This window comes from Lytechinus variegatus, chromosome 7 (genome assembly GCF_018143015.1).
Source record: "Lytechinus variegatus isolate NC3 chromosome 7, Lvar_3.0, whole genome shotgun sequence".
Lineage (NCBI taxonomy): Eukaryota > Metazoa > Echinodermata > Echinoidea > Temnopleuroida > Toxopneustidae > Lytechinus > Lytechinus variegatus.
In genome coordinates this window covers 35664181-35687112 of record NC_054746.1, presented here as the reverse complement: position 1 = coordinate 35687112, position 22932 = coordinate 35664181, and the positions used below count along the sequence as shown (strand labels likewise).

The 22932-nt window shown below is 36.1% G+C and overlaps 2 protein-coding genes across 7 annotated transcripts in view; one reads left to right on the top strand and one right to left on the bottom strand.

Moving 5' to 3' along the window:
- LOC121419134 (cilia- and flagella-associated protein 70-like) overlaps nt 1-3223 on the bottom strand; it is a 29173-nt gene extending 25950 nt beyond the window's left edge. For 4 of the 6 annotated variants that reach the window (XM_041613458.1, XM_041613455.1, XM_041613459.1 and 1 more), the window contains exons 1-2: nt 3100-3209; nt 612-713 (exon numbers count right to left, since the gene is read on the bottom strand). In XM_041613458.1, the coding sequence (XP_041469392.1) occupies nt 612-689 (78 nt within the window). In that variant the 5' untranslated portion in view covers nt 690-713; nt 3100-3209. Of the gene's footprint in view, nt 1-611; nt 740-3099 lie in introns of all 6 variants that reach the window. The other 2 variants (XM_041613456.1, XM_041613457.1) reach the window with 2 other exon arrangements.
- Nucleotides 3224-9353: 6130 nt separating this feature from the next.
- The window catches only part of LOC121419133 (serine/threonine-protein phosphatase PP1-beta catalytic subunit), a 28669-nt gene continuing 15090 nt past the window's right edge, over nt 9354-22932 (top strand). Inside the window, exons 1-2 of the mRNA XM_041613453.1 lie at nt 9354-9503; nt 15722-15850. Coding sequence (XP_041469387.1) covers nt 9452-9503; nt 15722-15850 — 181 coding nt within the window. The 5' untranslated portion in view covers nt 9354-9451. The remainder of the gene's footprint in view (nt 9504-15721; nt 15851-22932) is intronic.

The window sequence follows — 22932 nt, the reverse complement described above, 5'->3', positions numbered from 1 at the left end:
ATTTCACTTGAATTGCCTCTTTTATCACATCTATCCATAGATCATGTGTTCTTTCTACATGAGGGCAAGTAATACATATTGTTTAAGAATACATCATGGATAAAGAGTTTGTATCATCATAAGAAAAAGCAAAGAGAGACATTTGAGGGTATTTTATAGTCCACCAAAGGGAAAGTTGTTCATCAGTGACATCACACATCCTTGTCACATTGCCAATGGGAGGATCTCCATAGCATTAGCGATTGCAATATTCAAATGCTCATAACTTTCTCATTATTTGTCCGATTTTTCTCAAACTTTCTTTATTCTTATTCTATGAATTTTCTGTTTCTACACAAGCCTATTTGTTCCAAAGGTTTCATTCCCCTTTAATGTTACAACAATGCACTACTTACAAATTGAAATAAATGTTTTGACTTAACAATCCGAAAGATGTGACTGGGCTTACTGTTACTGCTAGTCTATCAACGTTTCTGTGCGACCGGCACAGGAAAATAGGGAGAAAAAAAAGCCCAAGTAAACCCCCATTCACTGCAAAATCAAGGATTATTCAATGTTGAAGATTTAGGCAGTAGGAAGACAAACTATAAGAATGTAAGACAAGTACTCACCAAATTTCTTGATCTCAAGATTGTAATAATCACTGGCTCTGGAGGGCGCTGCTTCTGTTGGTCCTCTTCAGTCGCCATGATGAAGATGCCTTTTTTTTAATACTGAATTTTCAAAACAAAGTGTAGGCCTATACTTTCTTAGAAAAATTTTAAATCTGTTTGGGGGAGTTTCAACATCAAACAATGTACTCCTCATACACAGACGTATGTAATACAGCTGAGTGTACAAACGTGCCAGCCAATTTCATTTGTACGCTCAGGCTATAGCTCAGCTGTATTACAAACATTACAGAGAACGATCAAAGAAGAACCTGATCTTGAATGTATTCCTATAGATCGAGAACTGATGAATGAATATGCAAATAACGAAACGATATTGATCTTTAAGAATACTTAAGAATAATCATTGATCTTGAGCTGCGATCCCTGTACATGCCTAATTTGCATTAGTGATGTTTTGAAATCGGCAGTGAATCAATACATGAGAGGAAATTGTTACTGGCTTTAAATCACCAATTTTGAGACAGACAGAAGTAAGAACAAGGTTGTGAGACATGTAATTAGAAATATAATTAGTTTTTGATAGTTTGTAAGGTCATGTTGCTGCATGAGTTTCATGATTTCCAAAGTGACACTTTTTCCACTCGGAGTGTAAGAACAAGTTACCCAACTTGATGGTTTGGGTAGGTGTTGCGGTGGTGAAGTGTAGTCGAGCCTAAACGAACCATCGCTTGAACTTGGCTTAGCCTTATGTACATAGAGTAAAGTGCCCAAATATCGGACACTTAATTAAGCATAACTGGACTAAAACAAATATACAATCAATAAATCAAATAAAAATCATATGTGTTTCTGTAGCAAATATGTTGAATATTAATGTCATAAAAAAATAGAATTGAAAAAATTATAGTAAACGGAAATTATTTACTTACTACAAGAAGCTGTTTTTTGCCAAATATGAGACGCGTAGAGTAGTGCGCCAGGATCAATTATGGCGATTTAAATCATGCTCTTTGTTAGACCCCAAAATAATTGCTTAATTGTTGAGAAAATAACTTATTTTAGCTGCGCAAATGCCGAGTATAATTATCACTATCTATATTTTTTATCTAATTTTGATTTAGAAGTTGGTAATTAATTTACCTACCAATCGGACCTCTTTACAAAGACTTTAGGCTCTTAACATCAGATGATTCTTACTCTTAGCTCAGCTGCGCATGACTTCATTCTGAAATTGAGCGTGAGAGTGTCAACATTACGCATTTCCAATTTAATCGGCCGATATGTCAGATGTTTGGAAGAGTGCCATATTTGGAAGGGCATCTAATTTCCCAGCATGGAGAACCCCCGTAGCGGCCATTGCAGATTTTTTTTGCGATAGATCGAACATGTACGATCTCGGCGGAAATGACTTCCTCCTTACAAGACTTCTTTTGGTTATCGATCTTTTGGAGTCTAAATTAGCAAGGGTTAAATGAATCTTTGGAAGTCAAAATCATGGATTTTTTTTACCCCTGGGCCCTGCCTGGTCTGATTTTTTTTGTTGTAAATTTTGAGCAACAACCTGAACCTGGATCTACTGAGTAAATGGCAGGTATGTTCATGTATCTTTTGCATGCAATTCCCTAACCCAGGGAACTCCCGCCCGCTATGCAGGCGGGAGCCCAGGACCTTACGTGTTGACCATACTCACCTGACTAGCGTGAATTATGGTCAAAATAATTCTCCGAATAAATAGTTAAAACAGAAATCAAGCACTTACCACGATTACATGGATGAAGGTCTACGAGTGGCAGTTTTCCTGACATCTGGGCATAAACTGGAACCTCAAAAAACGAAAAGTTCTCTCCTTCTACCCCAGTCTCGATCGGCCATTTTGTTACGATTCAAAAATGGCCGATCGAGACAGGGGTAGGAGAGAACTTTTCGTTTTTTGAGGTTCCAGTTTGTGCCCAGATGTCAGGAAAACTGCCACTCGTTAGACCATCATCCATATAATCGTGGTAAGTGCTTGATTTCTGTTTTAACTATTTATTCTGAGAATTATTTTGACCATATTCACGCTAGACAGGCGAGTATCAAGGTTATATCATAACCTTGTTCATTGTCATTGAATGAGTGGCGAGTATGGTATAGTATGGTCAATTACACATAAGGTCCTGGGCTCCCGCCCGCCCTCCTGGGTTAGCAAATTCCCCTGCCAGTGCGGGTCCCTGTAACTTAGTTGTGGGGAGGGAGTTAAAATCATTTTCGTCAGATATTTGGGGACTTTTTACTCTAACGTTTAAAGTTACATTAATTATACGTTAACATACGTCATACAACAGTTCGAGACAACAAGCACAAAATCGAATGAATGGGACCACAACAAGATATTAATTTCCAAAATCACTCAAGGAAATCGGACCAAAATTTCATCAACACAATATTCATTTACATTCCATATACATTTTGAAATAATTAATCACAAAATTCAATTCTTAGCTACCTCAGTGTACACTATTTGATAGTCTCCTTGCAGAAAATGTGAAGTTTATGAGCCTTACCGCAGGTCTTCAGATTTGGTAGCTTCGCCAAGTTTCCATAGTAATGTCGGAAATGCGCATGCGCAGATTAATAAGGCAATATCGAAGACACTATCTTTGGCAATATATTGCCATAATACATGACATTTTATACGATTATTTGTATTATAAATAATTATTTGTCTTTTGTGAACAGAGTTTTGATAATATATGATTGTAATATTTTATAATGTACTGTACCATCACTTTGATTTTAAACTGAATGATTAATAAATATTATTACCAAAAAAAAATTAATACCTTTTCATATTAATTTTGGTTATCTTTAATTTCTTCATCCTTGAATCAGAATGATTACGTATTTGTTATCAGACAGACTAAGTTACCATTCCTTTTAAGCCATCTTAATGAACCGGCAGACAACATTTTAGCTAAAACAATAAGCCAGTTCGTAGTTCCTTTCGGCGCATGATCATAAGATACTACGCATGATCAGAGGAATGTCATTTGTACTAAAGTGACATGGTGGTTTAAAATTTAATGAGATAAGCACCACCTTTGATGTCTTGATTATTCATACAACATGTATATTCTTTTAAATTCGGGTTTTCATTTACATCCACAAAAAACAACAATGCGTCCACGAACGACTGGTATTTCATAGTTTGCCAAGTACATTGTGCAAGGCATGCTATGATATGCATTCAAAGTAGGAATGCAACAAATGCCTTCATAAAGTGTACATTGGTGCGCTATTCTAGTCACCTGGTCTATTCAGCTTCTTCATCCTGCTATGTAAGGCAAGCTTACGTAATATCTTTCTTTGAAATCTGCCTAACATAATGAAAGAAATAAAAGGTCATTTGACCAAAATTGTCCATGAGGTAACTACGAACTGGTCTATTACGTACACTCAGTAATTTACTCCCAGCAAAGTTCCTTTATTGTTGGAAAATTACAACCAAAAATAAATAAATACAGAAGAAAATATAGAAGATATTTGCCACCTTTTCATATTATTCCCTATAAGTTAACTCTTTGCTAGAAAGAAATCAGGCGAAACACATTTAGACCCGACAAGAGAGTAGCCCCCGGCCCCGGTCCACACCGTCCATTTTGCCCAAAAGTTCTCACTCCCAAAACCACAGCCTGTACACCCCACCTCAAATCCAGTATCATGAATTTAGTATTCCCAGAGCAAATATTACAGTCATTTAAATTGTTCTTTTTTTCTGAGTTCCATTTTCACTATTTCTCGCCTTCTCACAATTGCCACTTTAATTCATGATTCAATTTTAACTGTTTTTTGAAATTTTATCGATGGAAAGGCTAACAGTAATTTCATTTTTTTTCCTTCTATTTTTTTTCCTTATAAATATATATAGGGCTTACTTCTGCACCTCTGACTATGCAGCTCGATGTCTATTCAGATTTCTGAAAAGTCTACTATCAGACACTCTGAAAGGTGAAGATATCCAAATTATTGGAAATAAAATATATATTCAATTGGTGATTGTATATTTTCTAGTTCCTCGTGAAATAACCTGAAATAACTCAGTGATGACGAAATGTCCCATGTTTTGTTTTGTTTCGTTTTTTTTTTTTGCTTCTTGAAAAAAAATAGTGCCCCCTTCATTTTAATTGGACCCCCCCCCCTCCCCCATTTTAACAAACATAAAGTCTCAAATTGAATCGTTTACTCGGACTATTTTTATTTAGAGCTGGTAATCACTAGTGCTCAATTTCAGCCATTGACCACATCACTTTCCATAATAATTGCACATTTTCAGCATAAGTGTTAGACAAGTATCCTTAATCTCAGTATGCCTACTCTAATTTTTGAAATAATTTAAGCTGACTTAATTACAAGGCAGCCGTATCATTTACAATTCATGGATCAAAATAGTAAGTCATTTAATTGAGTCAAACGGCTCATCTTCTGATATTCAGCCATTTTACTTCTGGTAGCTTCTCATTTTCATTTGCTCCTATTAACTTTCTTTTCTGTTGATCATTATTTTTTATTTTGTAGACAGGTAGATAGCCTCTAGTACGTTTTCCGGGTTTTCACAGTATACTGGTCATGCGGCCGTTTGCGACCACACCCCGGTTTGATATACATTTTGCTATAAGGATTGCAACGGTTACAAAACATGTAAAGGCCTCTTAATTGCAAGTGCCCCTTTTAAGCTAAGATTTAAAAAAAAAACACTGTATTGACACAGTGTGCTTGTGTTCCATTCTTAATTTTGATTTTTCCCAATTTAATTTAAATAAGTGCCAACTTATGCGCCGATTATTCTGTTCAAAACTTCATGATGTACGTTCCTTTTTTTGTGATATCCATTTTGTCTCTTTTCGATTATTTCCCTAATGAATATCCCTGTGTAAATGTAGTAAGATGGCGATCTTAAAATAAAAAAAAAATATATCAAAGAGCACGGGCGGATTCTGCTTTCGCCAATAGGGGGGGGGGCGAAAAGATTATCATTTTTGCTGATCGGACGCTCATGAAGCTGAAATTTGTTGGTTGATTTGAAGGGTTAGTCTTCTTAATTAACGTTATTCTTATAAAGTAGCCGAGCTTTTTTTTCAATTTCATGCTGTTTTTCCTGAAAATTGAACATTCTGTGCAATATTATTGGTCAAGAACAATTTTATGGAAGGGGGAAAATGCGATTAAGACCTAAGCACGGGACACTTTTTCATATTTTGTAATCATGACAAGGATGTGTATCTTCCCCAGTCATGAAGGCGAGCGCGAAGCGAGTGCAGGACTTTTTAATTATTCTAATCTGAAACTGGAAAATCATTAAGCACGTTTTAAACAATTAAAGAAAGAGTTGCGTATATCTCAATAATCATGCATGCGCGAACCGCGAGCTGTTTCTTTTCTCTGTTTTTTTCTAAACATATATCATTGTGAAAAGGAAGAGTATCTTCTTAAGTCTGTAATGCGAGCACAAAGCTCAACTTAAATTTGTGATTATCCTATCCGAAAAGGGGCAAATTCAAGCACTAGTTTAAAGAGGATATAGGCCTATTGCAGTTAATAATGCGAACCGTCCAAGTACGAGCTGATTTGTTTTATATATCATTATTTTGAGATAGGAACGGGTTATTCTAAGCACATTTTGTCATCATATTCATTTTCCTCAGGGCGAGCTCAAAATTGATGATATTCGGATATGAAAAGGGACAATTTGAGGATTAGGAATTCATGAAAATAATATCTCATTTAATAATGTAATAGGCCTAGTGAGAACGCGAAGTATGCCGATATTAATTAATGATAATAATATGAACACTTGTAATGCGCCGGTATCCATCATAAAAAAAGTGATGAATAGGATGCATGGGTTTATAATGTAATGCGAGCGCAAAGCGCAAGCCGAAAAGTTGATAAACTTTCATTAAAAGGCCGGGATAGAATTCATATCACTAATAAAAGTGAGAGCTGCAGCACTGGCTGATTTTGACGGTCAGACCTGAAAACAGATGTTCTAAAATGAAGTACACGAAGAAAATATTATATGTAGGCCTAGTTTACAAATAAAAATTTCGAGCTTGCAGCAAGCTAAAAAATGACATTCCACCCATAACATGGAATAGAAGAGCACTTTTTTTCTAAAATGAATTGGTAAATCAAAGAAAATAATGAAAGCTCGATGTCCGAGCTGAAATATTTTTTAATAGGCCCACTGTGACTTTAAAACCAGATATTTTAAGAGCCTATTGAGCAAGTTATGTATCTCATCGAACAGATAAGCGAGCGCGAAGGGGGAGCGAACTTAGTGACATGATTTTTTTGTCTTCTCTACTTTTCTAAGTCTTCCAATCAATTCTTCTTATTCACTCGTCTTCCTCCTCTTATTTTTTTTCTCTTCTTTTTATCTCCTCGTTCGTTTTCCTTTCTAATTAGAGAGATTTCGATTGTCTGCGACTGCAACGTATTCCTAGTTCACCGGAAGTGGTGACACCGCTCGTTCAGTATCACGTTCGTACATTGATGAAAACAATTTCGATTTAAGTCGACGTACCCGTACCACGCCACAGCATATACCAGCGTGATAGCGAGCGGGCCGTGGGCCGATGCTTGGCCGGAGAATCAGGCGTAGCATCACGCTACGAACCAGTGGGGCGACTGTGGGTGCAACATTTGCACTCTTGCGCAAAAAGCCGAAAACATACGGTTGTTTGGAAATAAAACATCATTTACCTATCGGATATGTAGTGTCTGAAAACAGGACACACTAAATGTAATGGAAAAGCTGGTAACAAGCAGTAATTTGCAGTTTACCAGCCCTGCTGAATCAACGAAACTCGAGTGTTGATGCGGCTTCATTCATTTTTGCCAAGCTGGGATGACGTCATCATGTTCGAACTAGCGCTCGTTCGAGCACTATGACACCGAACGTCAAAACCCTCAAATACGAGTCACAGATTTGGTCAGTGGACGAGAAGGCTCGTCACAGATTACTTCGCGCAAGCGCAGTGCTCCCAGAATTCCTTAATCTCGTACGTCCACATGGCACGTCACAGAAAACGAAAGGTCTCAATTATCTCCCTTTTATGCACCGCCAATATAGTCTGCAGGCACAGACCCTCATTGGAACTTTGATCAACAAGTGTTCCTCCACGCAAAGACTAGCACATACAAAACTTGCTGTTCCTTCAGTACACAAGGCATGAGTAGGCTGCACATTCAGACCCTTATTTCGAGTGAAGGGTTTGCCCAGCAGACTACCGCCAATAGGGGGGGGGGGGGGTCTTTCGGCCCCCATGTTTCCGGGGGATCCGCCTATAAGAAAGAGGTTTGAAAATTGAGATTCCCAGCATAAATCAGTGTCAGCTCTTTAATAGGGCAGTTCCTAGCAGTTCCCGGGACCCCCCCCCCCCACGCTGCATACTGACGTCTTCGGCGGCAATTATTTTAGGACGAGTGGGGGGGGGTACCGACAGAAGGACATTAAAAAGATCCATACAACCTTAGTCACAGGGGGAGGGGGTGCACTGAGAAACTTCTCATTTTTTCCAAAGCCATGTTAAAATAAAACGTAACTACCCCCACACACTTTCAGAACGGTGCACGAACCGCGGCCGACCGCCCTCGCGGGGCGGCCCGGCCCTGCAAAAGAAATCGATTATTCTTAAAACTCCATCTCTGATCTCGACCAGAAATTAAACTCTTGTCTAAGGTTGCAGTTTATAAAATAGGCCTAATAATATCTATAAAAAAATAGGGCTATAGGTTCAATTTATCGGCATAATTTGATGCTCAAGTGAAGTAATTCATAGCTTTTATGGTAATTCAGTATCCCAAACTTGATTGCCTTTTACCCCCGATTTGAAATGTCTAATTTCAGAATTTGAGGGCTGTGTGACTCTAATTCCTTTATCACCACATTAAGCATCTATAGCGAATATCTTAAGTTTAAAAAAATGAACCTGGAAAAAAGAAGATACGATTCTATGGAACGGCAGCCGGGGTTATACATTTTTGTGCAAATTAGACCTTCATTCAGGGATTGGATAAAAATGAATATAAACAACATTACATGTAGGCCCCCTAATGTTCAGAAGACGAGCAAAATAATTAAAAACCGAAGATTTCTGAGAAATTGCAAAGTCGCTAACCACCTTCTTGACATTATTCCCATGTGCAGCGTTATACGTGGCTGAAGTGTACGTAGCAATTAACATGATTAAAATTTAGGGAAAACCCCCTCTGAGTCGAGTAGGTTATGCGGGCAGGAACATTAAAAGGAAGTAAAGGGATGCCTGTCCTGGTTCCCGGTTTTTATCTCGACAAGGCTCATGAGACATATTCTTATTAAAGTATGTCATTTCGTTTAAATTATCTCTATTTTTCTCTCTATAAATTGATAAAATGTATGTCTTGAAATTTGTTACCCTGTACTATGAAGGATGGGGCTCATTTTCCAAATAAGGAAATTACCGTCCTTATGACGTCATGGTCCTGAAAGTGCATTGCAGGGCAAGTTTGATTTTGTAGAGAATTATGCTGAATATAATTGAAATTAGATTATATTAAACTATTATTTAGGTACATAAAATCTTTTTTTGTCGACAACTATATTTTCCCTTAAGTTTGGACTCTCGGCTTTTATCACAGAACAGCTCGAATCTCCGAGCCGAAAAAGAATTCCTCGCTAATTAGCTCAACGTCCGATCATCATAAAGCTCCGCTATATAGAGAGATACGTACGTAAACGGTATAGTGTACCGGTATAGAACGGTTGGCCTGGGTTAAAGATCGCCGATCAATAGTTTTCTCACCGGCAGTTTCTAATCATGGCGGATTTGGAATTGGATATTGACAGCATTCTTACTCGTCTTCTGGAAGGTATTACTGTTGACATAGTTGTAATGTTTTTTGTGTGAATATTTTGTACGTTGTTGCTTTAATGGATAAAAAACACGGATTTTTTTTCGAACCAGGAAGCGTTTCTCATACGCTGCGTGTATTCCGCCGATGTGTGTTGCGTGGATGAGTTCGGTATACTACAGTGAATTCGTGATCAAATGCAAATGACTGCAATAAAATCCAAAGCAAAGCAACCTCGGATCTATTCACCAAAGTCTAACTTGTTAATAAATATAATTAATGAGAGCATATCGTTGTGGCCTTATCGTCATCCAAGTCACTGGGGACAAACTTGAGACACACCTCAAATATCAGCAATCTTTCAATAGAATCCACGGTTGGAAGATTTTCAAAAGAAATTCATTGTTCGCGATGCGAAACTGTGCGAAGCTTCTCACTGAGCGGGGACTTCCTTCCACCACACGTTTTCCCATTGACACAAAAACAACTGACTCGGACACTTTTTCAAACGACAAAAATAGTCTTTTTCTTTTCTCTCCTGTGGCGGTATATTCTTCCTATAGTTGATGAAGCAATGATCAAAACAATTAATAAGACAAAATTTATCACACAAAAACACTATATAACTGTCTAAATACTCCTCGTGATCCGAGTCCCCTTCCCGTGTCAAGTTCGTCCAATCTCCCATAGGAGGGGACTTGGATAACGAGGAGTAGTATTAGTCGTTATCCAAGTCCCCTCCTATGGGAAATTGGACGAACTCAACACGGGAAGGGGACTCCGATCACGAGGAGTATTTAGACAGTTAAATAGTGTTTTTAATGTGATTTTCATTGATTTTAATGATTCGTATTATCGAAAATATTCATTAACCATGTCTATTAAACTGTCTAAAAGTGGCAGAGTGGTTTTGAAGAGGAGGGAAATGAGGGGTAGATGAATATCAACGGGTTAATTGCCGTTTTGTATTTTTAGGATAGGGGACTTGGATCACGAGTAATACTACTCCTCGTTATCCAAGTCCCCTCCTATGGGAAATTGGACGAACTTAACACGGGAAGGGGACTTGGATCACGAGGAGTATTTAGACAGTTAAATAGTGTTTTTAATGTGATTTTCATTGATTTTAATGATTTTTATAATCGAAAATATTCATTAATCATGTCTATTAAACTGTCTAAAAGTGGCAGAGTGGTTTTGAAGAGGAGGGAAATGAGGGGTAGATGAATATCAACGGGTTAATTGCCGTTTTGTATTTTTAGGACAGGGGACTTGGATCACGAGTAATAGTACTCCTCGTTATCCAAGTCCCCTCCTATGGGCCATTGGACGAACTTAACACGGGAAGGGGACTCGGATCACGAGGAGTATTTAGACAGTTAAATAGTGTTTTTAATGTGATTTTCATTGATTTTAATGATTCTTATTATCGAAAATATTCATTAATCATGTCTATTAAACTGTCTAAAAGTGGCAGAGTGGTTTTGAAGAGGAGGGAAATGAGGGGTAGATGAATATCAACGGGTTAATTGCCGTTTTGTATTTTTAGGAGAGGGGACTTGGATCACGAGGAGTAGTATATACTGTTTTAATTCAAACTTCTTTAGACAGTTAAATAGTGTCTTTAATGTGATTGATTTTAATGATTCTTATTATCGAAAATATTTATTAATCATCTCTAGGAAACTGTCTAAAAGTGGCAGAGTGGTTTTGAAGAGGAGGGAAATGAGGGGTAGATGAATATCAACGGGTTAATTGCCGTTTTGTATTTTTAGGAGAGGGGACTTGGATCACGAGGAGTAGTATACTGTTTTAATTCAAACTTCTTTAGAAAGTTAAATAGTGTCTTTAATGTGATTGATTTTAATGATTCTTATTATCGAAAATATTTATTAATCATCTCTAGGAATCTGTCTAAAAGTGGCAGAGTGGTTTTGAAGAGGAGGGAAATGAGGGGTAGATGAATATCAACGGGTTAATTGCCGTTTTGTATTTTTAGGAGAGGGGACTTGGATCACGAGGAGTAGTATATACTGTTTTAATTCAAACTTCTTTAGACAGTTAAATATTGTCTTTAATGTGATTGATTTTAATGATTCTTATTATCGAAAATATTTATTAATCATCTCTAGGAAACTGTCTAAAAGTGGCAGAGTGGTTTTGAAGAGGAGGGAAATGAGGGGTAGATGAATATCAACGGGTTAATTGCCGTTTTGTATTTTTAGGAGAGGGGACTTGGATCACGAGGAGTAGTATATACTGTTTTAATTCAAACTTCTTTAGACAGTTAAATAGTGTCTTTAATGTGATTTTCATTGATTTTAATGATTCTTATTATCGAAAATATTTATTAATCATCTCTAGGAAACTGTCTAAAAGTGGCAGAGTGGTTCTGAAGAGGAGGGAAATGAGGGGTAGATGAATATCAACGGGTTAATTGCCGTTTTGTATTTTTAGGAGAGGGGACTTGGATCACGAGGAGTAGTATACTGTTTTAATTCAAACTTCTTTAGACAGTTAAATAGTGTCTTTAATGTGATTTTCATTGATTTTAATGATTCTTATTATCGAAAATATTTATTAATCATCTCTAGGAAACTGTCTAAAAGTGGCAGAGTGGTTTTGAAGAGGAGGGAAATGAGGGGTAGATGAATATCAACGGGTTAATTGCCGTTTTGTATTTTTAGGAGAGGGGACTTGGATCACGAGGAGTAATATACTGTTTTAATTCAATTCTATTGATCTTAATAATTTATCATCGAAAATAGGGAACAAGTAACACAGTGGTTTAATTCGGATGAAGGCCTGAATCACGAGGAGTAATAGACCGACATTTTTTTTACGTACCTTACGAAATAAAGCAATGGAGACAGTTAAGAGAGAGATATGCATTTTGATTTATTTAGTAAAAACGTGATACACGAAATAAAGCATAATCTTGACAAACATATCATGAGATTTATTCATAGCATAATTAAAAAGTACGACGAAATAAAGCCTATATATACTGAAAAGAAGTAGATGCAATTTTGATTTATTTAGTAAATTAGGGATAAACGAAATAAAGCAATGTCTGCAGAAGAGGGATATACTCGGGGCCGATTTATTTAGTAAAAATGTAAACGAAATAAAGCAAATTTCATAGTGTGGGAAACATAAGAAGATGAATATAATCTTGATTTATGTATATGAAAAGTACTAATTTACGAAATAAAGCAATGGAGATTGAAAAGATGATTCAATCATGATTTATTTAGTAAATTAGGAATCAACGAAATAAAGCAATTGAGACTGTTCGAGGGATATAGGGGCCGATTTATTTAGTAAAAATGTAAACGAAATAAAGCAAATTTCATAGTGTGGGAAACACAAAAAGATGAATATAATCATGATTTATTTATATGAAAAGTACTAATTTACTAACTAAAGCAATAGAGATTGAAAAGAAGTATATAGATGCAATTCGATCTGATTCATAACGCCAATAAAGTGAAGATAGACCAAAGATTGTAGAGCTCGCGTACGCGGCGCTCTACAATCTTTGGTGGAGACTGAAAAGAGACAAGTCACACACAACTACGATGGAGGTTGGTAGAACAGGTAGGACATGTTTTACGTTGTGAAAAATTGTCCGTGGATCCGAGTCACCGGGGACTTGGATCACGATAATGCCATCGTTGTTCAAGAAACTGTTTTTCAGTTGAACACATTCGCACTCACCAAATTTAACCGGCAGAATCAAGTAAACTGATGATGTCAGATGACATGAATGAATGGAGGTGGAATTTAAATTTGAGAACTTAAATTAACTGAAAATGAAATCAAGGCTGAATTTACACAGCTTGATTGAAGAAGTTCTTTGTAATGTTAAAGTGTGCATGTGTTTATTCTGAGGGGACTGGGCTGCTGAGTAGACGAAAAAGTGGGCACCAAAAACAGAGGAAAGGAAAATGGAGAGAAAAAAGGAGGAAAGAAGAGAGAGGGGGGGGGAAGGGAAGGGGGAGGGCTAGCCTTGAGGACTCCATGATATTTTAAAATATTTTGACATAAAAAATACTTCTTCATCATGGAGCCTTTAACCGCCTCCCATATATGCATAAGCGAGACCTCCATAACCGGATGTCCATATTTATAGGGTGAAATCGGTTTAAGTGTGAATTTTATTGATATTTGAAACTGCAAATGCCTAATGCTTAGGAAGGTTCCAAAAATTGGTTAATAAAAAGGTGAAAAATTGAAGGTTTCTTACCAGACCGATCTCGTGTAGATCCCTTGATCCATTTGTCAACAAAGCAAATACAATAGGTCTGACCCTTGAACCACTTCGTTATGACGTACATGTACCTTCGATTAGCGATGTTACAAATTGCTGTTATAAAGAAAAATTTATAGATAAAATTATTATTTAACAAATACTAAAATTTAATACGTGATTAATTATTCAAAATTGTGTATTAAATTTTAGTGTTTGAATTGAAGATCGTCAGGGGTGCTGAGTTGATGTCCGATAGGGGCACCGTATTTATGTTTAATAGAGGGAGGTGCTGAATTGATGTTTGACATTAGGGTGCCAATTTGATGTTTGCCCTGGACTCCTGGGGCACCTAATTCATGTTCAAACAAGGGAGGGGGTGCTAAATTCATAATCAACCTTTGGGGCACCAATTTGATGTTTGACCTGGGTTACAAAATTCATGTTTAACATGTGGGTGGGGGCGCCAATTTGATGTTTGTCGAGGGGAGCTAAATTGACCTAAAACAAATGTTAGGTCAGAATATCAAAATTTTTTATCTTGGGCTTATCTTGCTAGCATCAGTTGCTAAGTTAGATGACTATTCTGATCATGATCACCAAGAGTGATTAGAATGTCCAAAGTTTAGCTCAGAATGTCCAAATTTTTAAGCTCGCGCTTCGCGCTTGCATCAATTGTTTAGATAGATAGGTCTTCATGTACCGGGTATTCATGGTTACAACGTACATGTACTTAGAACGTCCAGTTTTTCGTACTTCAGAATATAAAAAAATTTAAGCTCGAAAAACCCACCTCATCGCATTTATTCTCAAAATGTGGTATTACAACATATTGATGGATATTTATTTTCATGAACACATTAAAAAAAGGTGGTCCTCGATTGCCTTTTTCATGTGATTATGAAAAAAGATAATTTAACATGCATTTACCTATGTTTGTCTAGTGGGGGAGGGCATCATTTTCTGTTAAGTTCACAGAGGCGCCAAAATTAGGTCGGGCCCCCCTGGGTGCAAAGTCCTGGATACTCGCTTGATTAGGGTAAACAACTGAAATTCATCAGTTGGGAGTAGTTTTCAAACATTTAAAAAAGTTTTTAAAATGCTGAAACTATTACCAGTACTACTTGTATGTACAAGCATATTTTTCATCACAATCACTACCTTCTTCATTTCAAAAAAAGAAACTACGGTATTAAGTTTTTGTGAATCAAAATCTTTATTTTGGGACCTGAAAAATGACAGCTTAAGTTGTAATGAATTCCATAACCATGTTTATAGTAGGGTTCAAGTTTTAGAGTATGTGTGTGTGTATTGGTTGCTAGTGCTACTCTATCATAGCTCAGGTGGTTTCAGTAAACTGAGTAAATGTGTGGATCGTGGATTAGATTTTGCAGGGTTTCTATCTCAACTGTAGCAACACCATCCAGTAATTACCATGACCAGGAATCAAATCCAACAAACAAATCTGCATTTGTTTTGGATTTGATTCAGGTGAAGTGACAGACAGATCAATGTATTAATTTCCCCCTGAAATAAAGATCACAGGTTGCTAGGAGTGTTTACCTGACAGAACTGAGCACAGGGCAAGTTTTATCAAACTACAGTGTATCATCAACATCATCATCATCAGTCCAGGGAAGTGGAACTTCAATTTCTCTGATCAGTCCTCCCTATATACTCATCAGTGTCATCTCCACCACCATTATCCAGTATTTTTCCTCTTCAGACACCATCTGCATCATCATCATCAACAGTTTCATAATCATTGTTATCATTCATCATCATTCTCAACATTAATTATAATCATCATCATAACCATCATCCCCTTCTTCATCATCATATTATCATCGTCATCCTCATTAGTTTCATCATCATTTTCTGGTTCCAAATGAATACTGGTAGTTGAAAGCCTATTATAGCTGTGTAACCTGTGTTGTTTACCAAATAACATTTCCATTTTGTTTTCTGTCTTTTTCAAATACAGCAAGAGGTAAACCATACAAAACAGTTAATCTAACAGAAGCAGAAGTAAGAGGTCTGTGTGTCAAATCAAGAGAAATATTCCTTAGCCAACCAATCTTATTAGAATTAGAAGCTCCTCTTAAAATATGTGGTAAGTATGTCTCAAACTTAACAGTATATTTACAATGCAATGCAATATTGGTATTAACATGTACTGTAGCGCTCTTCACAATAAACATATCTCAGCGCTTTACCGACGTGTAAAGAGCAAATAGAAAATCAATCTTATTTATTGTATTACTAGATAAGTTTTTTTTTCCAAAACATTATTAGTGTACAATGTACATGTGTCCATATACACTCTTTATTGTCAGTAATTCTCAGCATATTTGATTTTCATCTTTTTTTAATATACTTGTACATGTACAGGTGTAATTCACAAGTTTCATCTTTCTTAGAACTTGGTTTTACATGTAGCTGATCTGATAACAAAACAATTCATCTTGATTTCAGAAATTTTCTCTAAAAAAGGATTTCTACATGTAAGTATAACAGTGACAACTTGAGTTGGACTATGAATTTTTTGATATATTGTATTAAAAGGTCTGTTGTCAATTGAAACCAACTGAGTTTGTTGTATTTATAAAATCTTCATCAAATCTTAATAAACCAAATTGATATAAAAACTGAGCATTTGCATGAAAAGATTATTTGAATTGAAATATGTTTAGTCAGGTTTAGTGGTATCCAGGTAGAGGTTTTTACTTTATTGGAAGGGAAATTAAAGCCAAATGAGACACCTCTGTTCATACTTAATCAAAGTTAAGAAAAAGAAAAGATTCTGCATGTAATTTACATGTAATATATATGTTACATGTATATTATTAGAGGACATTGGGACATGATGAACTATAGTAGTATATTTACAAGAGAGTTTAGCCCTCATCTACATGTACATGTATTCAAGGAATAATTTTTATTGCATCAAAATTTGCTCCACTTTTTTTTAATAACTGCTTCAAAAAGTTTCCTTTGGAGCATTTTTTAAAACAAAGGAATAGTTGAAACCTTTTCTCTATAAATCATAAATGCTGCCAAGTAAAGTAATTCCTAGCTATAGTGTGTATGTGATTTCTTCAGAGTCTATTTGTCACATCCTTGTGAGATTTAAAGTGGATGATGAAGTGGAAAAGATTAAATTAATTCATGAGAATATTAAAAGTGGTATACAGCTACTCAGATAGTATCAATGACTGTATTGAAGGAACCAGGAAAGTGTTTGATGATTATTCTGAATCATTGACTTATTTTGGGATATTACAGCTGGCTGTTTGTACTACATTATTATACTGTTTGTTCATGCACATTTATTATGTTCAAATCATACATGTATATGTATGTAAGTCCAAAAGCAAACATAAAACCTGACTTTTGGAGTGCATAAAATATTTTTTTTCATCAAGATTCTGCAGTACATGTATATTGTGCTATTTCACTTTTAGGGTATACATGTACTTGATTTGTTTTTGAACTGAAAGCAGGCAACTTCATTACCTTACAGTGGAGTAATAAGCCAAAATTTTTGAGGGGATACATGTACATTATAGTATAGATACATGTATGATGTATCACATATAAGATTTATAGAAAATTGTGAGCGAAGCGAGCGAGCAAACATTTTGACATTTTTATTACAAAAATCAAATTTCGTGATAGTTTGTCAGATATTCAGAAAATGATATCATATTTCAGCCTTTTCTCTCCTTTTTTCCCCTTTTTTCCTCTTTTTTTCCCTTGGTCATGAAAACTTGAGCCCCCTAAGCCCCCCCCCCCATTTGTACGCCAGTGTATAATGTTATCATACAGTGTATGATATCCCTGTTGAGTATAGTGCTACAGAATGTCTCAAAATTCTACATAACAACATGTTTGTATGTTAAGTAGCAACTAATGTACATGTAAACCTGAGTTGTAATCAATGCACATGTTGTCGATGTACGAATAATACATACATCATGTATGTAGGCAATTGAGATCTTGATTTGATTCTCAAGTTTTTGGACATCAAGGGTCGTGTACATGTACTGTACTGTACATGTCAGACCAACTATCTTGTGTTGCGATTGAATCAGGCACTATTTTTCATTGATTCATTTTTGTTTGACCATTTGTTTACAGTGTATTTGATCAGATTTACTTCTACTATTCTGTAATCTCTAATGTTATTACTGTCCATGATTGATGAGCCCTTCAAAGAAGTTCCAAGTTATATTTTTAGATTGATATAGATATGAGAAGGCTGAAGGCTCAAATGTTATATCCTGATATTTTCTTCCCATGCTTGTAAAATGGTCTGAGACCAATTTGTACAGCAATGGAGGGGGGGGGGGTAGTCTGCTGGGCAAACCCTTCAATTGCGTAAAGGGTCTGAATTGCACCCTACTCATGCCTTGTGTACTGAAGGCCCTCTTGCTCAACAGCAAGTTTTGTATGTGCTAGTCTTTGTGTGGAGACACACTTGTTGATCAAAGTTTCAATCAGGGTCTGTGCCTGCAGACTGGGGAAGGGGGGGGCGCTTAATGGTGTACATGTATCTTAACATGTAGCCTACCAGTTATTATCGATTTTAAAGGTCAAGTCCACCTCAGAAAAATGTTGATTTGAATCAAAAGAGAAAAATCAGACAAGCACAATGCTGAAAATCTTATCAAAATCGGATTCAAAATAAGAAAGTATGACATTTCAAAGTTTCGCTTATTTTTAACAAAATTGATGAACGAGCTAGATACATCCAAAAGAGAGACTCGATGATGTCACTCACTCACTATTTCTTTCGCTTTTGAAGTGTCCGCCTGTTTGGACACCTGACCCCCCCCCCCCCCCCATCCTACATGTACGGTAGTTCATTGTACTTTCAGGAGATATTTCCAAATAGGCCTTGGTACACTTCCAATGAATAATTATGATTAGTATGATACACCTTTATTTTTTTTTAGCCTGAAGGCCTATTAGAATAGATGAACTGATATGACGTACATATGTATGTATATGTACGTTATCCAGGATACATTGTACGTGATAATTTATTTTCAGTTACGGATATTCATGTGTACATGTTATACTAGTATTAGGAATGTTTATAGCAAAACTGGAGACCACATATGCATTTGTAACTGATAAAGTGATGTAGTTCATCATGTATGTACTATGTAGGCCTATAGTGCATTTGAAAATATAGGTTTTACCAAGGTAACTCCTTGGTTTTACCTAATGTAGGCTCTACAATGTATACAGGTACATGTACTAGTCACAGGTACAATATTCTGTACAATTGTTATTTTGATTACCGGTATTTCATAGAATATGAACTGTAATGTATCTAGGTATTGAATTACCGGTACCGAAATTGTGATATTTGAGCATGGCAACTGATTTGAACCACTTTCAAATTCAAGCATATGTACAAGTAGGTACATGTAGATATAGTTTCTGAATAGGCAATGCATTGGCCACAAATGACAATACTTCAATAAAACTATGAAACTATGAATCTGTCTGCAGTCATTGCAAGTTGAAATGCATGTAGTTTTGTTTTAAAAATAAGCCAGTTTCAAGTTTTGTATACATGTATGTTGTGAATACAAGGCTAATGCTGGGAACATTCAATGTACACATCAAGGGTGTGAGAACTGTATCAGTGGGAGAATTTTACAAAAGGTATTGATTGATCTGTCCCTGGGTGGTTTGTTGTTGTTGACAATACAGTGTGTTACTGTTACACTGTGTACCTTGAGAATACAGCACATGCATGCAAGTACATGGAGGCCTGTATGCAAACGCAAAATAAAATCTTTCTGGAGCTGTGGTTTGTAAATTGAGTTGTGACTGAACCTGTATGGTGCACCATGTTTGACTTTTGTTTGACTTTTGTCAAGGCCCAATAGTATTCATGATTTCTGCCTTGGCCAGGCATGATCTTTTACACAAAACTCCTAAGTACATGTACAGTACACGATTCAATGCCATGGATTTATTTTTGCTAATTATACAAATTAATTATTATTTACTGTCCCCGTTCCTGTTGTGTAGACCGGCTACATGTGTATCAGTTTTTTACCAAAGTTGTTGGCCTTAAAAACATTGAACTTTGCAAGACATTTGAACGAAAGTACATACTGTAGGCCTTACATGTAAAAAATAGTCATGAATAAACTGATATGAAAAAAAATATTACTATAGACCAACATTTTTTTTATTATTAAAACATGATAAGATTCATATCGAGTGCATGCTTGTGTTGTATCATTCTCTGCAAGTACATGTATGTTCATTCGAACATGCATGATAATACAATCATGTTAATGAGATTTAGTGCGAACTTGCCCAAGGCCGACAAGACAAGAAATTCTCACTGTCATCAACTCACAGCCTGTTCACACAAATCAACCATATACCAATAGGCTTTGGTAGAACTACACGTTCTGGATGAATGTAGTGCAACCCTGGGGGTGCTGTGGATGATGCACGCATTCCAGGGCTCCTACTGTCACACACAGCATACCAGCCACATACCAATTCAAATATCAAGCAAATCTCGTTTGCCGCTCTATGCCTGTACTGTACATGCTATACAGATAGCGTGATAGCGAAGCTCACTGCATTGGTTTTGCCATTGGCTTTGCAGGTGCAGAATGGATGGACCTATAATATACATAATGTAGATAGGCTTACGTGTACAACCTGCCTAAATACCTGTGATGACACATACATGTTTAATGAAGCATTGTAAGATACATGAAAGCTTTAATTTAATTACAGTTTTGATTATACATGCACGAGCAAAATTAGGTCAGATACTGGTATTACAATGCAAGAGTAATCATGTTTTGTAGAAATTGATCTATAATTTCACCCAAATGGTGTATAGTATACATGCAACTAAACAAGCATTGTTTTATGTTATTGGACTACAGAGCTGCAAGGCTGCTGTATGTTTCTACTCTGTGTCATATTGAGAATAAAGGGGACAGCTTCACATTTTCAAAGCAAACAATCTAGGTCTTTTCTCGTTTTCTAAATCTAATAAAAGCTTTTGATAAATGCACTGTATGTAAAGTGCTTTACATTGAATGATGTTTCTTTTAAAGCACGTTACAGGGCTTATTCCCCAGTCATGGGATCATGACTTGCCAGCACAAAATGTTGCAATTTCCCTTCTCCCTTTAATTCAATTAAGAGTTTGAAGATTCAGTTGCTACATACATGTATTGCAAACACTGTTAGGTGTACAACCTACTGGGTTTCTCTTTAACTGCACCTGGGTGGAGAGTGGCAAAATGTGGATTGACACCTTGACAAAGAAGGCTAGGCCACAGTGAGATTCAAATACACGACTCTCTGATTACAAGGCTAGAGTCAGAACGGCTGCATCACAACCCATATTATCATTTCTTTCTGTATGATGTATGTATCTGTTCGTTGACTTACAATCACCAGCGTCTGGTTGTCCGTATATTTGGGTTTTGGGGTAAAGCGCTAAACTTCTTCTCCTTCTGTCTTGTGTTGTGTTGGCAACCAGTCAGAAAATAACTGTTTTTGCCACTGCTTAAAGGACAACTCCACCCCAACAAAAAGTTGATTTGAATAAAAAGAGAAAAATCTAACAAGCATACATGTAACACTGAAAATTTCATCAAAATCGGACGTAAAATAAGAAAGTTATGACAAGTTTCGCTTAATTTCACAAAACAGTTTTATATGCACATCCTGGTCGGTATGCAAATGAGGACACTGATGACGTCATCCACTCACAATTTCTATTAGAATATGAAATATCCTACATGTAATATTCTTCTCATTGTCAAGTGAAACAACGATTGATTCCTCCCAGAACATGTGGAATTAGTATGGTTCAGTCAATTTGATCCTATTGTCAAATCTTTAAAAAAATGAAATATTGTATAATTCAAACAATAAAAAACAAAAATAGTGAGTGATGGACATCGACTGACTCATTTGCATGACACTGAGTTGTGCATATATCACTGTTTTGTGAAAAATAAGCGAAATTTAAAATGCCATGTAACTTTCTATATTTTACATCTGATTTTGATGAAATTTTCAGTGTTATGCTCAATTGATTTTTCTCTATTTATTCAAATAAACATTTTTCTGGGATGGACTTGACCTTTAAAACAATTAATTTCTACTGTCTTTTGTCAAATGTCACACATACATGTATTGATTCAGTGCTAGTAATTGATATTCCTGACATGGATTTTGCTTATTTTGGATAATTATGGTGGAAAGTGATTCGAAGCATTTAAATTGTACATGATTAAGATTTTGTTCTACATCTGTACATTTGTAGATATATATTCTCTGTAGACTACACATACATATAGGCCTACAGATTCCAGTTCATAAGCAGGTCAAATGGTTGTGATCATTGCTTGGTAATGCCTGCATAGATTTACTCTAGTACTAAGGATGCAAAGAAATAACTGAGCTGACAAGAAACTATAAACAATCCATTGCTGTGATGAGTTGTGCCCTTTCATGCTCTATCCTTGATGTCCCCTATATGCATGTCATGTGATAAAGCTGTAACTTGTGCAGTTGCACACGACTTTTGATAGACTTTATTTGAGGATATGAGTAGTGTGGAATGCTACTTTGCAAGTCAAGTTTTGACTTTCTGATGATTAAAGATAAGTACCAGTTGTGGTAAGGATTTCAAAATGAGTTCGAATGGAATCCAATGAAATTACCACAAAGTGTAAATAGGTAAATAGCCATGGAAGAAAATGCGTAATTTCTGAGAAATTAGCAAAATAAGCAAGGAATTCCATCAAATGTCTGGGGTTTTTTCAAAGCAATATTGATACACTGTCCCACATCTTTTTTGTGTAAGTGAACATCAGAATTGTCAATTTTAGCTAAGATTTCATGATTTTACAAAGATAAGTTTACATTAATGTACCAGATCTACATGTAGATGTAGGATCATATTTTGACAATTAAACCTTGATTTAAAAGACTTTCTTTCTCATGAAATAGTTGTCTGCTGCAACTACTGTCTTTTCCTTTAACAGTATGACAGGTTTCCAAACAATCTTTCTCATTTATATGTAGACTGTGGCTAATAATGATTATTTACAAAGGAATAGTTTTGTTACTAAGTGTTTTATCGACCTTCTGTATTTCTACAATTGAATCTTCCATTTAGCTTTA